The sequence below is a fragment of the Dreissena polymorpha genome, unplaced genomic scaffold (assembly GCF_020536995.1).
Source record: "Dreissena polymorpha isolate Duluth1 unplaced genomic scaffold, UMN_Dpol_1.0 chrUn001, whole genome shotgun sequence".
Lineage (NCBI taxonomy): Eukaryota > Metazoa > Mollusca > Bivalvia > Myida > Dreissenidae > Dreissena > Dreissena polymorpha.
Genome location: NW_026273315.1, coordinates 1138794 through 1154912, shown reverse-complemented (window position 1 = coordinate 1154912; position 16119 = coordinate 1138794). Strand labels below are relative to the sequence as shown.

The 16119-nt window shown below is 35.4% G+C and overlaps 1 protein-coding gene and 1 non-coding gene across 8 annotated transcripts in view; one reads left to right on the top strand and one right to left on the bottom strand.

The window, feature by feature from the left end:
- The window catches only part of LOC127863139 (dynein axonemal intermediate chain 3-like), a 110064-nt gene extending 96735 nt beyond the window's left edge, over positions 1-13329 (bottom strand). For all 7 annotated transcript variants that reach the window (XM_052402523.1, XM_052402526.1, XM_052402525.1 and 4 more), the window contains exons 1-10: positions 13222-13329; positions 11420-11489; positions 11068-11206; positions 10407-10469; positions 9352-9536; positions 7833-7937; positions 6166-6333; positions 3708-3866; positions 1821-1978; positions 736-847 (exon numbers count right to left, since the gene is read on the bottom strand). In XM_052402523.1, the coding sequence (XP_052258483.1) occupies positions 736-847; positions 1821-1978; positions 3708-3866; positions 6166-6333; positions 7833-7937; positions 9352-9536; positions 10407-10469; positions 11068-11206; positions 11420-11485 (1155 nt within the window). In that variant the 5' untranslated portion in view covers positions 11486-11489; positions 13222-13329. The remainder of the gene's footprint in view (positions 1-735; positions 848-1820; positions 1979-3707; positions 3867-6165; positions 6334-7832; positions 7938-9351; positions 9537-10406; positions 10470-11067; positions 11207-11419; positions 11490-13221) is intronic.
- Positions 13330-13542: 213 nt separating this feature from the next.
- Positions 13543-13632, top strand: Trnac-gca (transfer RNA cysteine (anticodon GCA)). The gene is given in 2 exon segments: positions 13543-13578; positions 13597-13632. It is a non-coding gene; the product is annotated as a tRNA-Cys (tRNA).
- The last annotated feature ends 2487 nt before the right edge of the window (positions 13633-16119 follow it).

Sequence of the window (16119 nt, the reverse complement as noted above, 5' to 3'; positions counted from 1 at the left end):
GCACAATTCTGTTAAAATAGCATAGTAAAAAAAACTGTCCGAATTTTTAGAGACATAAATAAATTACAAAAACCCGTACGTATGAAAACTGAGAGTCACAAACAAAATTATTTTGGCTAAAACATTGGGGTGTCCAAAAATTTAGTGCCCAAAAACTTAGAGAAATTAAAGTATTCCTTAATTCCATAATAACTTCACCCACCTTAAGATGGTTATCAATTTTCCCATTCCCCCCACCCAGCTTGAAATGGTTATCAATTTTCCCATTCCCCCCACCCAGCTTGAAATGGTTATCAATTTTCCCATTTCCCCACCCACCTTGAAATGATTATCAATTTTCCCATTTTCCCACTCACCTTGAAATGGTTATCAATTTTCCCATTCCCCCACCCACCTTGAGATGGTTATAAATTTTCACATTCCCCCACCCATCTTGAGATGTTATCAATTTTCACATTCCCCCACCCATCTTGAGATGTTATCAATTTTCACGTTCCCCCACCCACCTTAAGATGGTTTTCAAATTTCACATTCCCTGCCCACCTTGAGATGTTTATAAATTTTCACATATTCCACCTAATACCTTGAAATAGTTATCAATTTTCACATTCCCCCACCCACCTTGAAATGGTTATCAATTTTCCCATTCCCCCACTCACCTTGAAATGGTTATCAATTTTCCCATTCCCCCACCCACCTTGAGATGGTTTTCAATTTTCACATTCCCCCACCAACCTTAAGATGATTATCAGCCTTGCTTCCAAAGGTGTTGTCAGCTTCGCCAAGGTTGAGCCAGTCGTTAAAAAACACGTCCATAATCTCGTTCTGCTGCAACGCCAACTGGAACCTGTGTAAACATTAAAATTGTTTATATATATTAAGTTTTAGAATAAAAATAAGAATGTGTAAAAAAACAAGCAAATTCGTTGAATTGATATCCCCCGCCATTATACTTCTGGACACAAGATATGGCTCAGGACACACAAAAAAAGCATTTTTTCAAAATACAAACTCCATTTTTATTCAATGGTGTACAATGCCATTTGGCATGCATCATCCTCTTATCCATATATATTAACTCATACCAACTTTCAATGAAATCTGCCAAAGCACTTCCAAGATATGGCTCCAGACACAATAGTGCCGGACGGATGGACGGACGGGCGGACAACGCCAAAACAATATCCCTCCGCCTATGGCGGGGGATAACAAGCACACACATACATAAACTCACTGTCTGGTTGGGTTAATACCTATGTTAGATGAGCTTCTTTCTTCAATAAATACAGTTGCACAAATAAATTCTTCAGGGAGAGTCTTTTGCTGATTACTATCATATCAGCTTTTCAAGTCAATTTTATTCATCATGAACTTTGACCCCCCCCCACCAAAAACAACACAATAATTGACAATTTCATCCATAGGATCTTGCATATAACTTTCATTCAACACTTGATGTACATGTTTTATTCTTGAAATACTTATACATTTAAACTTCGTGTATTATTATGGTAAAAATAAGTCCAGATCTTAAGATCTTTAGATTTTCATATGTTTTTATCAATCAATTGTTGAACAACCATAACCCTTGTTGCAGTCGACACAAGCTGATTATTATTAGGGACAAATCTTTCCCTTTAGACTGGATTTTCATTTAGAAGAGACTTCTTTAAACAAAAAATCTATATTAATAGAGGAACGTGTTGTCCCAGATGAGCATGTGATGACACTTTCGGAAAATGCATTAAGCCCCATTTTCCCAAACATGGCTCGTTGATATTTGTAGTGGACAGGGGCTTATCATGAAAACTGGTCCTCACCTGGGGCAAACTCCATCCATGAATGTTCCTGTTTGTTTCTTCTTCAGGATCTCTTGTTGCTCGTGTTGCGAGAACTCTCGTGGGTAGTACTGCGTGTTGGCATTCCGAGGGTACTTCCACTCTGTTTGAGTGCCAGAGTCCATGAACCATGGGATAGCCTGTCAATAGAACCATTGGATAGCCTGTCAATAGAACCATGGGATAGCCTGTCAATAGAACCATGGGATAGCCTATCAATAGAATCATGGGATAGCCTGTCAATAGAACCATGAGATAGCCTGTCAATAGAACCATGGGATAGCCTGTCAATAGAACCATGGGATAGCCTGTCAATAGAACCATGGGATAGCCTGTCAATAGAACCATGGGATAGCCTGTCAATAGAACCATGGGATAGCCTGTCATTAGAACCATGAGATAGCCTGTCAATAGAACCATGGGATAGCCTGTCAATAGAACCATGGGATAGCCTGTCACTAGTTCATCAACCATGGGTAAGCCTGTCAATAGAACCATGGGATAGCCTGTCAATAGAACTTAAACCATGGGTTAGCCTGTCAATAGAACCATGGGATAGCCTGTCAATAGAACTTGAACCATGGGATAGCCTGTCAATAGAACCATGGGATAACCTCTCAATAGAACATGAACCATGGGATAGCCTGTCAATAGAACAATGGGATAGCCTGTCAATAGAACATGAACTATGGGAAAGCCTGCCAATAGAACCATGGGATAGCATGTCAATAGAACCATGGTTTAAACCTGTCAATAGAACATGAGCCATGGGATAGCCTGTCAATAGAACATGAACCATGGGATAGCCTGTCAATAGAACATGAACCATGGGATAGCTTGTCAGTATAAACATGGGATAGCCAGTCAATAGAACATGAACCTTTGGTTAGCCTGTTAATAGAACCATGGGATAGCCTGTCAATAGAACATGAACCATGGGATAGCCTGTCAATAGAACATGAACCAAGGGATAGCCTGTCAATAGAACATGAACCATGGGATAGCCTGTCAGTATAACCATGGGATAGCCAGTCAATAGAACATGAACCTTGGGTAAGCCTGTCAATAGAACCATGGGATAGCCTGTCTATAGAACATGAACCATGGGATAGCCTGTCAATTGAACCATGATTGTATTTTTCATTTCAATGGAAAATATCTTCTTAGAGAAAAATCCAGTTTAGGCGGAAAGTGTTGTCCCTGATTAGCCTGTGAATACTGCACAGGTTAATATGGTTAGTCACTTCATGCACATGCATTAAGCCATGTTTTCTCACAGTGAGGCTAAAGTATATTATTATGTTTAAACATAAATTTATGTCACCTATAATCTTAATCAAACATCACAGCAAGATATAGAACGCTGAATCTCCCTGTACCAAAGCACTCTTAACGTCTCACTATAAACCTCACCATAAGAGCTGAGCTAGCTTAGTTTTCTACATTAGTTGATTCTGATTGGTAAATAAAATTGCTCATGAAAGGTAAATGGTTCATTAATACCTGTCGTTGAAGTGCTGTTATAAGCTTTGTTTAAGCAAATTCTTTAAATCATAAATGAAATGTTATAAAAATCTTTACCCCAAAATGAATCATTAGCACAATGTTCACAACTGAAACAACAGATGCAAAGTTTTGATACATTTGACACATTTCTGTTTTTAAATAAGATAAATATATGTTTAAGCCCAAATAATAAAACTGCCACCTTAAACTTGTGCGTTGTTTGAAAACCCATGTTTATATCTTGACAGAATAAACTGCCATTAATAATCACATCCACGGACATGACATAACTATTCACAAAATGTAGGAAACCAAGAATGAACATGATTCATGATTGTAGAGATAATGGCCAATTCAATTTACCTGAATGCCCTTGTCGAGTTCTATCTTCTGTAGGTCAAAGGTCTTGTCCTTATATGAGGTGCATTCCACGTAACCGTCTTTTGCGTCACCCACATTCCTGTCTGTGAACTTGCATGGGGCACCAAACAGCTTCCGCTTACGGCGCACTGACACCTTCAGCTGTAACATCAGTAGAATATGAGCCTCATTCTGGGAAAACTGGGCTTAATGCATGTCCGTAAAGTGTCGTCCCAGATTGGCCTGTGATGCATTAAACACAGTTTCACAGAATGCCGTTCTTGTTCTGGTACATGTAGAGAACAATAGGCTTGTGATGTGTATGGTGCATGATTATTTGGGGGTGGGAGGATTAAACCGAGAATGTTGTACAGAGTTCCGAACAGGTACTACTTTCCTAACAGCTGTAAACAGGGGTTAATTATAATTATTATTTGTGTTACAATCATTATCATTATATTTTTCTTTTTTTAATTACTATTACTTCCTCATTTTATTAAATTAAAATTAATACTTTAATTGATATTTTTAGAACTAAATACATGAATAATATTATAATCTAAACATCATAAAATCCTATAACCAGCCTGAATACAATATGTGTTTAACTTCAATAATGTCCAATCACAATTTGATTAGAAGACTCATTATTCTTATAGTCCTAAAAACTAAGTAAAGTGACTAGGGCCTTTATTATTAGCAAAGCACAGCATATGGTTGTTTTTTATTGACTATTATTTAAAAATGTACATATAAACATACGAAGAAACAATTAAGACACTAAATAAAACATGCTTTTTACAGTTGTGAGAGTTATGTCTTAAATACTCAGGTGCAGTCTTGAAAGATATTTTGTTCACAACAACAACAAAAGGAACAACAACAACACAATTCGTTCTACAAGAGCATGTGTGTGTTTTATTTAAGACTTGAACGCAATAAATAATTCATGTACCTCTTAGGTCCTTATGTCTTGAATTTATGACAAGAGCTGTGTTTGTGAAACACAATGCCCCCTAATGTGACCCTTTGAAGCCATATATTTGATCTTTGACCTTGAAGGATGACCTTGACCTTTCACCACTTAAAATGTGCAGCTCCATGAGATACCCCGTTACACATGCATGCCAAATATCAAGTTGCTATCATCAATATTGCAAAAGTTATGACCAAGGTTAAAGTTTTGGGACAGACACATACATACAATGACAGACAGACACATACAATGACAGACAGGCCAAAAACAATATTAACCCCCAATCATTCTATCCGGGGGCATAAAAAGTTGTTTTCAATATTATTAGGTCTTTCAATCTCTCGTTTGAAGAATTGTATTATGATCTACATACTGCATATACTTTCAAAACTAAACTTAGCACAAAAAGATGGATTATATTTATTGATTTAATTAAACAATTTATTGTCTTAAGTCCACATTTAATAAAAAATGTTTGCAAATATTGTGCCAATTATACAGTATAAATGGTCAACTAAATGCATAAAAGAAAAATTGTTTTGTTATTTACAACATGTAATTTGTCCTATGCAGAAAGGAACATCTTTGGCAGCGTGACAAAAGTCCAGATTTAATAAAAAATGTTGCAGAAAGGAACATCTGTGGCAATGTGACAAAACATGCATTTCAGGTGTTTGGTATAGACTTTGTGTTTACACAACATCTTATATCATCCAATACTAAATATAATGACATACACATGGGTACCTGATATTCCCCAATAGCTAGCTGCAAGTGGTTTGGTTATATATCACTAATCATTATCATAAAAAATATAATTTTCAAGATTAAAATATCAATTAAATTAAATTCCATTGTTATTCAATCGTACGTATTCCAAAGAAGTGGAGAAAAGTAGGACTAAAATATCAGGTGTATAATATAAAGGACCTGACAGAAGTTGATATTTCAAAGCATATTTCATTAAACAAGATTCAACATAGTAGTAAATAAGCGGGTCTTTATATAAAACAAGCAAATTCGTTGAATTGATATCCCTCGCCAATTTAAAAAATGTGTCACAGACAGACAGACAGAATGACGGACTTCTGCGGGGGATAATAATAATATGAATTCTCTGATGAATTCAGTTTGCACAAAAAGGAAATGACCCTGATTAAAAAACAATGTTTATAAAGCATCTATCCCCGTCTAAATGAAAAGTGCTTTTTTAAAGATATTTTAATACTGCATACACCTGAGACCTTCAACTGTGACCAGTTGAACTGCAAATCGATGAGGATTTGCTTTCCTTCAAGACTAGGCTGTGTAATACTTTACATGGACCTTGGATATGGCATTATATAGATATTGTGTGGGAATAGTTTTCCTTTAAATGAAAAATTCCATAACAGCAGAAAGTGTTGTCCATGATTACCCTGTGCAGACTTCACATTAAGCCCAGTTTTCCCAGATTGAGTCTCATGCATTTTTATGACTTCGTACCCTACGCCTCATTTCCACGACCGACTCCTCCTTGATCTCTTTCTCGCTGCCGTGACTGACCCATTCCTTGCTCTGGGGAGGCACGTACTTGTACACCGTGGTGTCCTCTGCCTCCTCCCCTGGCACCCCGCCCTCTCCCTCAACCACCTCTCCCTCCTTCTTGGGGGGCTGAAACACAGCTTTTTATTAATAACAAATATTCTTGTGTTATTTGATAAAATAGTGAAAATATTGTGATATGAACAACAAGAGCACCGCATAACGGGTGCCACGCTTGGCTGCAGGTGCAGTTTTGAATAAATGAAATCTTGTCAGTTTTTTTGTTTTTTTTAGAGGTCACAGTGTCCTTGACCTTTGACCTAGTGACCCAAATATGGGTGTGGCATGTAGAACTCATCGAGGTGCAGCTACATATGAACTTTCAAAGTTGTAGATTGAAGCACTTTGATTTTAGAGCCAATGTTCAAAACCTTAACAAAATGTTAAGGTTCAAGCGCGGCGGACGACACAACAACGGACGCGGAGAGCTGGCTATGACAATACCTCGGGTTTTCTCCGAAAACAGCCGAGCTAAAAATGATATCCCATTTGTTAGTGAATTTTAAAACGGACAACTTTACAAATACATGTATACATGTATGCTTGCCATTGTTTGTAAATATCTGTGGTATTATTATAGGTTCTTAATTGAATGATGTGTAAATGAAAATCAAAATTGTACAACCATGAATATTTGCTGGCATGAAACTTTGTGGTTTTAACAAAATGACAATTTTATGGGCACTTATATTTGTGAATATCAACATTTATGTTTAAACATTCTTCCTGCAATATGTTGCCTATACCTGTACTATATTTATCACTCGTCATGATAAACATAATAGAGGCTTCACCTTAGGAAATGACCTGTTACTTATCCATGGGTAAATTAAAATATACACAACTGTTACGCACATCACACCTTTCCAAAGCAATTAATGGCAATAAATTCAATTGCAAATATAAATATACTGTTTATTATAAGCAGAAATATTGTACATGCCAAGAATCAATAGAGTACACCTGTATTGACTCAGAACCTCGTTTTAAAGTGTATGCAGATTAGACAGATTAACCGATTGCATGCTGGGAAATTTGTCGCCTGCTAAAATGTTGTCTGCCGAATTTCTAAAATTAGCATTTTCTTCAATTTTTTTCAAAGAATACTTTCTGAATAGCAAACAGTTTGGATCCTGATGAACGCCACGTTCTGTGGCGTCTCATCTGGATCCAAACTGTTTGCAAAGGCCTTCAAAATTTGGTTCCAGCACTGAAAGAGTTAAAATGTCACTTGCAAATAAACTGGATCTCCTATTGCCGTACTAATGAAACAAAACTCACATAATGTTTGAGATGATGTTTTCTATCGTAAACAAATTATTATGCCTCAGTTTTACAGCTATAAAATCTGTATTTACTATGTATTTGTGTAGGGATATCTTGTAAACAGTTCACACAAGGGCATCAATTCAGCACCATAAATTGAAAAGCTAGCTATATAGTGGAAATCTTACAAAATACATCATGATCACTAGGTGGACACCATACCCACCGAGGCAATGCCACCTTAAGTTCAAGTATCTAGCACTGAATATTTAAAAATCAAGAAACAAATGAATTCATCTTACATGGAGCAACTTTTCTTTTGTTTCCTCGGAGAAGCAGATGTAGAAATTCTGGCCAAACTTGAAGTCTCTGTCATAGACCAGCAGAAATTCTTCCCCTGGATACTCCTGCGTTCAAAATAAAATTAAACGATTGGTAAGTAATATTTGACTCAAGTTGTTTTGGTCCTTGAACAACAAAATAGCAACTTTTGGTAATAATTGTGAAAATAGGCAATTAACAAAGGGCAATTACTCTAAAAATCACCAAGAGTTATGGTTCTTGTGCAGTACACATTCCTCAACTAGATCTAACTAGGGATCAAGTTTGACGTTGATAACTGTAATTGTTTTCAAAATATGCTCAAGACAAAATTTAAGTATACATATTTATAAAGGGCAGTAACTATAAAAATTGGGGAGCTACAGTTATGGTTCTTGTGCACTGCACACACCCTAAATAAGATCTACCAACCAAAGTTTATGGATCTTAAAACTTTTCGAGACATGCTCTAGACCTCACTTGAGAACGACAATTAACAAAGAGCAATAAATTTTTTAAAAAGGAGCAAGAGTAATCAACCTTCAGCACACAAAAACCCATTAAAAAATCTCCATACTAATCAAGTTTCAATTTGAAACCTCCAATAGTTGTCAAGATATGTTTCCAGACAAAATCAAAGTAGACAAATTAACAAATGGCAATAACTCTGAAAATAGGAAAGAAAGTTTAGTTTTTTTCGCACTTCACACCCGTGTCAATGATATCTACCTGCATATTCAGTTTTAAGTTGGTTACAACTATGCAAAAAAAATTTTATTCTCCAGACAAACTTTAAGTACAAATGTTTACAAAGGCCAATATAAAAAAAGTATTTGTGCACTGCACAGTCTCTCAGTTATATCTACATACCTCTGTTCTACTGTTAATTGAGCTACCTTTATAAGAGATGGACCCTTGTCAATTAGGGGCCCAATGGGCCCTGGCATTATGCCAGATGAGGCATAACATTGATTAATCAAGGCATTTTTTTTAAATGATTTTTTAACTCAGATGTAAGACTGCTCGAAAATGTCTGCAATAAATATTGCACACAATTTGAACCTAGCAAATTAAAGTGCTTCCACAGTGATTCAGGCTGCAATTGATGCCTATCTGATTCTGTGAAAACATATTTGCTTTTTAATTTAAAGTGTTTTGGTAGTTTTCCTATGTTTTCTGTTTTGTGGGTTTTAACTACGAACTACATTTTTTGGCTGTCCATCCCCAAAAAAGAATTTAAACATTCTTAAAAAAAACAACAAAAGAGGAGTCAAACGTCTAAATTTTAAAGTCACTGCTGATTTGATATCAAAACAATGTTCTTCACTTATGTTCTACATTTATCTAATCTCTTGAATTGTTACAAGCAATCACAGGTAACATTTTCTAACAAAATAATACAAAAATAAACAGATATTCATGTCTAACCAGAGCAATATTGCAAGACTTTAACATAAAATATTTTTACATATACAAAGTATTGGCATCAGTGAAACTTACAATAATCTTATTCTTGATTGGATGGAAGTCACAGACACCAGCGCGGTTGTGTAGATCTTCTAGAATTGCAGCCTTTGGTATTATCTTGAACCGATTTTCCTTGGTTACGTCCGAGTCACATACACAACTAAAGATGGTTTGGGTCTTTGAGGACAGGAAAATGGGTTCACAATGGTCTGGCAGGGCTGGAATAGTATACAGGTTGGCTATTGTTAGCTTTGAAAATGGGTATTATTCAAATTTAGAATTCCATTTAAGAAATCTTGCACTTGGGAAAGATTCAAGAATAAAATTTGAAAAAAAAAAGAAGTATATTAAAACTAGATAAATAGTGGTAAAATTGGGTATATTAATGCTGTTTCAATATAACCATACAAGTAACTTCCTGACTTAGACTCACATATATATGTATTGAGGATTTTGTTATTCTGATTTAGGAATGGTTTCATTCTTATGGGATATACTGGGGTAGTTAATTTGAAAGGACAAACAATGCCAGCTGGGCTCGAAAATGAAAAGACATACAGGACAGTTAAATTTGTACATGCCTGTTTTAGGGAGCATAAAAGGACAATAAATTGAATTCTGGGAAAACAAGGCTTAATGCATGTGCATAAAGTGTGGTCCGCACTTTACACCTCAACTGACTTTTAGTTCAGAAGAGACAACCTTTAAAAAAAAGTTCAACAAAAGTCTGTGATGATTGCACAGGGACGACATTTTAGGCACCTGTATTAGGCCCAGCTTTCCTAGAATGCAGATTTATAATAAATTGTGTCTTGTTCTGAGAAAACTGGGCATAAGGCATGTGTTAAGTGTCGTCCCAGATTAGCCTGTGCAGTCTGCAAAGGCTAATCAGGGACAACACTTTCCTCTTTCATGGCATTTTTTGTTTAAAATGAAGTCTCTTCTTAGCAAAAATCCAATTTAGGCGGAAAGTGTCGTTCCTGATTAGCCTGTGCGGACTGCACAGGCTAATCTGGGACGACACTTTACGCACATGCATTATGCCCAGTTTTCTCAGAACCCAACTCAATGAATGAATGCATCCCTACTGGCATCTTCCTCCTCTTCAGGGGCTGGGGTCTCCATTTTGATCTCCTCTCTCTTCCCCTTGCCTGCACAACAACATACAACAACATTATATTTTCACTTGGCACTGTTTGTGGTTTTGAGCATTTGGTTATAATGTTATAATGTTTGTGTGAAATATTATACATTATTATCAGCTACCAATGCTAGTTGTAATACTTAAACGATGTTAAATATTTTGTTGAATTTTCCAAAATAAAATAAGATTTATCATTATGATGATAAACATTTAAATGTTTATGTCCACTATACAGTGTTCTAAATTGGTAGATTTACTTTAAACTAGTTAGTAGTAGTAATAGACTTGGCTAAAACTTCCAGCTTTGAGTACCATACCACAAATAATTGCTCTGATATAAAAAATTAAGTAGCGCCAGAAGTAACATATGATACAAAGGCTACATTGCTTCTGACAGGTTTAGTTGCTTTTTATAGGCTTGATTATGGGGATCTTGATCTTCATAAGGGAGAAATTTATAGCAACCAATTGGCTGAAGGGGGCCACCAAATCCAGGAGTTTTGCCAATTTTAGGAAAATACTTAATGATCTTCAAGCAATTCTAATTGGATAGGCCCCCTTATTTCGCCCTAGGTGAAAAGTTAAAGTAAATAGCCGTTACTTACTTTTTGGAGTGGCTCGACCCCTGGAGCCAGCAGGACTTTTAGGGGTCATAGTCCCAGATTTGGCACTGCCAGGCTTCTTAGGACTGGATTTTCCAGAGCTTGGAGGGGTTTTCCTCGGTTTAGGAGACTTTGCAGTGTCCTGAAATATATAATTAAGCCTCGTGATGGGTAAACTAGGCTTAATACACGTGCTTTAAGTGTCGTCCTAGATTTTCAAATTTTAATTTAGTAGTCCAACAATAATACTTTTTATCTCAATTTACAGTAATTTACACTAACATTGCCAATTTAAACAGGTTATATTCCCAAAATGAGATTTTTGTTTAGCTCTTAAGACAGTACTTAATCTTACCATTTCCTTTTCTTCTGAATGTTCCTTCTCTTTATCAGAGACTTCCTTTCCTTCTGTATCCGACATTTCCCTTTAAATAAGAAATATCACACTGAGATTAGAATTATTGTAGAGCTCAAACTATGAGATTTTTATTTTTGTTTGTAGGTTTCATAGACTCATTAATTACAACAAAATTAATTCTTTTTAGTGCAAATGGTGTACAATTAATATTAACTCTTCATAAAGAAACTCTTACATCTGAACAATAATGTTATGATTCAGATAGGGCAGTATTGCTATGTGACAGTCAGTAAATGTATGTTTCCTTGTGGACAGCAACTCATTTGTCTGCTTATCAAAACTACTGTGTTGAAGGAATGTTGTCATGGGTGGCACACGGGATCATGCTGATGATCATAATCTATTTGGGACTACACAGAATCCGCAATAAGTGTCACTATAAATTAACACTTTACCACTTTGATACGTATTTTGACGTATTTCAAACTTTTGTTTTAAGTATTTCTCCACAAAAACATGCAAAATGGCATCTATGGTAACAGGTATGCTATATGCTTGTTGAGTCGTGGGTAATTTTCATAAAGTTGTTACATCAAAATATTTTATAAATATATGACTATGAATCATTATAAACATAATTATCAACCTTTAGTCTTTGTACTTGTTGCTTATTTTTACATGTTAATCTTCTTTAATAATAATAAATAATCGATTGTGTTGATGGTGTAAAACCACCATCTTGAATATAGTTTTATTGTTAAGGATTTAACCCGACGGTAAGTGGCGCTTTATTTCAAATAACTTTTATAACAAGTTTTCTTAATAATTTAAACTAGTGAATAAAAGACAAATTTTTATGCTGCTTATGACAATGTGAAATACGTCAGAATTACTGTATTTAATAAGCATGTGTTCTTGTTCAAAAATATCATTTTTACTGCATACGTTGTACACGGTTAATGGCCGGTTATGCTAATGGCCGGTTGTGTTTCATGCAACATAAAATTTTGTCACCGCTTTCAGACGTATTCAAGGATTTTGTTTTATACCTTAAGACATCTGCACAAACAGCAAGAAAAATTGTCTTTTATGCACTTTAGATTTTTGCAAATGTATTTCAATAACTTGAAATATTTGCAAAAGTAAAGTTCTTAACGGTGTGATTACATTCTGTCCAGCCCGTGTGTAAACCCTGAAAACCCCGTTGATTCTGCACTCTGATACTATAAATAGCTTTAAAACTGGCATTGCAGGGGAGGTTAATTTCTTGTGAACAAATGTCAACTGACCATGTAGTATGAAAAATACTCATAAATAAATAATACTTAAAAACACTATATGAACAAAACATAAAAGAGGAAATCTTGTATGTTTTGTCGCAGTTTTGATCAGCAAAACATTTGCAAAACATTTTCTGCAAAGAACTACATCATATGGGAATGCAATCCCCATACCCATGACACAAAAAGAACCCACAGTCAGGTCGACTCAACAAAAAAAAACATTTAAGGGCATATTTTGTGTGATTTGATTGATTGAACTCAGTAATAGACAATGGGACATATTATTTTTATATGTTGTTTACCTTTACTAGCAAACACTTATAGCTGTACGTATCAACTCATGAAAGCTCAACGCATTAAAGAAGAACTCATTTTGTTTGCCAGACTGTCAGGTCATACAGGTGGTATGGGTGGGGAATGCTTACTTTGCATAAATATCTCATGCTTAGATTCTATATATTGCAATTCAATCCGTATGCAGGATAGTTCGCTAGAGTATATATTTATTAATCTTACGCTTTTTTTCAGGATACGTATAATGTTGAAATCCAATAATGTTTAATAAATATAAACCGAATAAATGATCATCCGTTACTGCGCCACCATCTTTACCGGATGTTGAAATGTTTCTATTAGAAACGGGCACCTGCTCGAAATAATTTGTTTGGAATAATTTGTTAATTATTATAATTAAAGCGTTCTAAAACGTGCTTATGTCACACATGGAAATGAAATAAAACTAGTTATTTATTATAACTTATTTTTATTCTCAAAAATGATCTTAGTTGACTTTGCATTTTAGCCAAATAATCTTCATTGTACACACAATATGCAGAAGGGGGTATAGCTCAGTGGTAGAGCATTCGACTGCAGATGTTTCAAACAAAAGAGATCGAGAGGTCCCCGGTTCGAACCCGGGTGCCCCCTGTTTTTTTTTATTCTTGACCTTGCTATTTATATAAACATGTAGAAATGTACACTTACATGAAATGTTTCAATAAGCAAGATATCTAGAAGTTTATATAGAGAAAAATAACACAAATTAGTCTTGTACACATTACATACAGTTCAGCCTTGGGCTACCTCGCAGTCAAACAAATATTATCTTAGGTAGTTGTTTTATAATTGGAACAATTTCAATGATATCACAGCATTTAATTAATTGTTTATCCTTTAAATGTGTTTAATTGTTTTTAGTGCAATACATTTCAAAGAAATGCAATATTAAGATTACAACATTTATATAGTATACAACATTTATATCGCATTTGAGTTCTTCTTCTTCTTCTTCGTGATAACAGTACTCCACCATACTAGGATAAACCTAACTGATGATTATGTACTGGCGCTGGGTGAAAATTTTGTGTATGATACATGCTTGGATCAGAAGCCAAAATAGTGCCAGATAAAGTTTTGTATATACAGGCTTGTGTTCCAAACAAAATTGTGCCAGAGATAAAACTATGTACACTGGTTGCTGTTTAGGCTTGCTGAGAGATATCCTGCTTCACAACAGGCAAAGTGACAACTGTTTTGAAGATGTCAACTGTGCTTGCTGTACAGGCGGTGATAGGCAACATGTCCTACTGACGGATGGTTCTAGGGTAAAAGGAGAACTTGTAAGGGTCATATAATACACCTATATGTCTGTATCTGTGGTTGTGTGAGTGCCTAGTGCTCATATAAGAAGATTTGGGGATTAAGAGGTTGCTAATTGTTGCTGATGGAATGGCTACTATGTTGTTCACAATTTTATAGAAAAGTATAAATCTTGCTCTTTTAACTTGAAGTGGCGGCCAATTTAGTTTATTGACCATTTCTTTGACTGATTTTGAATTTGGTCCTGTACGATAATAGTTTGTGACAAAACCAGCTGCTCTTTTTTGCACCTTCTTAATTTGGTTAATTTGGTTACTATTATGGGGGTCCCAGACTGTAGAAGAATATTCAAGTTTTGGTCTAACTATTACTTTATATGCATGTTCCTTAACTTAAGGGTTATTTATCTTGAGATTTCTGGGAAGGGATTCTAGTGATTGATTTGATTTACTGGTGATAGAATTTATATGTTGATCCCACTTTATGTTGTCTTGGATAGTTACGCTTAGGTATTTTGATGATTTTACACTTTCTAAGGTATGGTTATGTAGCTGGTATTGGAAGAGAGAAGGTTTAGCTTGACGGGTGATGCTTAATACATTACATTTATCAGGGTGAAACAACATGAGCCAATCCTGCTCCCATCTACCCGCGACCTCCAGGTCATTTTGCAGCTTCTGTGCATCCTGTTTGCACTTTATCTCTCTATAGATAATACTATCGTCTGCAAACAAGCGAAGTGTACTGTGCTGCAAATAATCTGGCAGGTCGTTCATATAGATGAGGAACAGGATCGGCCCAAGGACAGTTCCCTGGGGAACGCCAGATGTTACCGGAACTTTTTGCGATGTTTGGCCCTCCAGGACGACTGTCTGGGTACGGTCATGAAGGAAGTCTGTGATCCAATTAAGAGCATTACATTGAATACCATAATATTTGAGTTTGTAAATGAGATGTTTATGGGGCACTTTATCGAGCGCCTTTGCAAGGTCCATAATGATTACGTCAGTTTGAGTTTTTTCATCATGGGATTTGTAGAGATTTTGGAAGAGACAAGCTGAGTTTCACATGAGCGTTTAGATCTAAAACCATATTGCAAGTCATAGAGAATCTCATTGTTTTCCAAATGGGTCATGACATTACTGGCAATAACATGTTCCATGATTTTACAACAAATACATGTAAAAGATATAGGCCTGTAGTTGATGGCATTATGTTTGTCGCCTTTTTTGAATACAGGGCATACATTTGCGTGTTTCCAGTCATTAGGGATTTTGCCGGATACTAGGGATTCATTATAAATGACTTTAAGAATTGGTGCAACCGTATCTTTGCATTCTTTAAGGACTCTACCATTAAGACAATCTGGGCCAGAAGCTTTATGTGGATTAATTTTGACTAGCAATTTTACTATACCATTAGTGGTGATTTCAATGTCATGCATAAAGAGTTATGCAGTTGTAGAGACAAGACTTTTTGTTTTCAAATATCACAGATTTATTCATGGGCAAATATATCATTGTAATTAAGAATACAATACAATACATGTAAAAAATAAAACATATTAAAATTTCAGAAATATAATGTTTCTTTATTTCAAGAGTTTGTTACACTTTGTCATAAGTGTATATTATGAACTCACATACTTAAATAACACTTTCTGCACATAGATCTGCATATCATAAATAAAAAGACAGTTCAAAGTAAAAGAAGCAGTTTCTCGGACGAAACAGTTATATATGTAGCTCTAGCATTGGCAGCATTTTTTAATTTTATAATAACAACAACAGCAACTCATACTTCACATATGTGGAT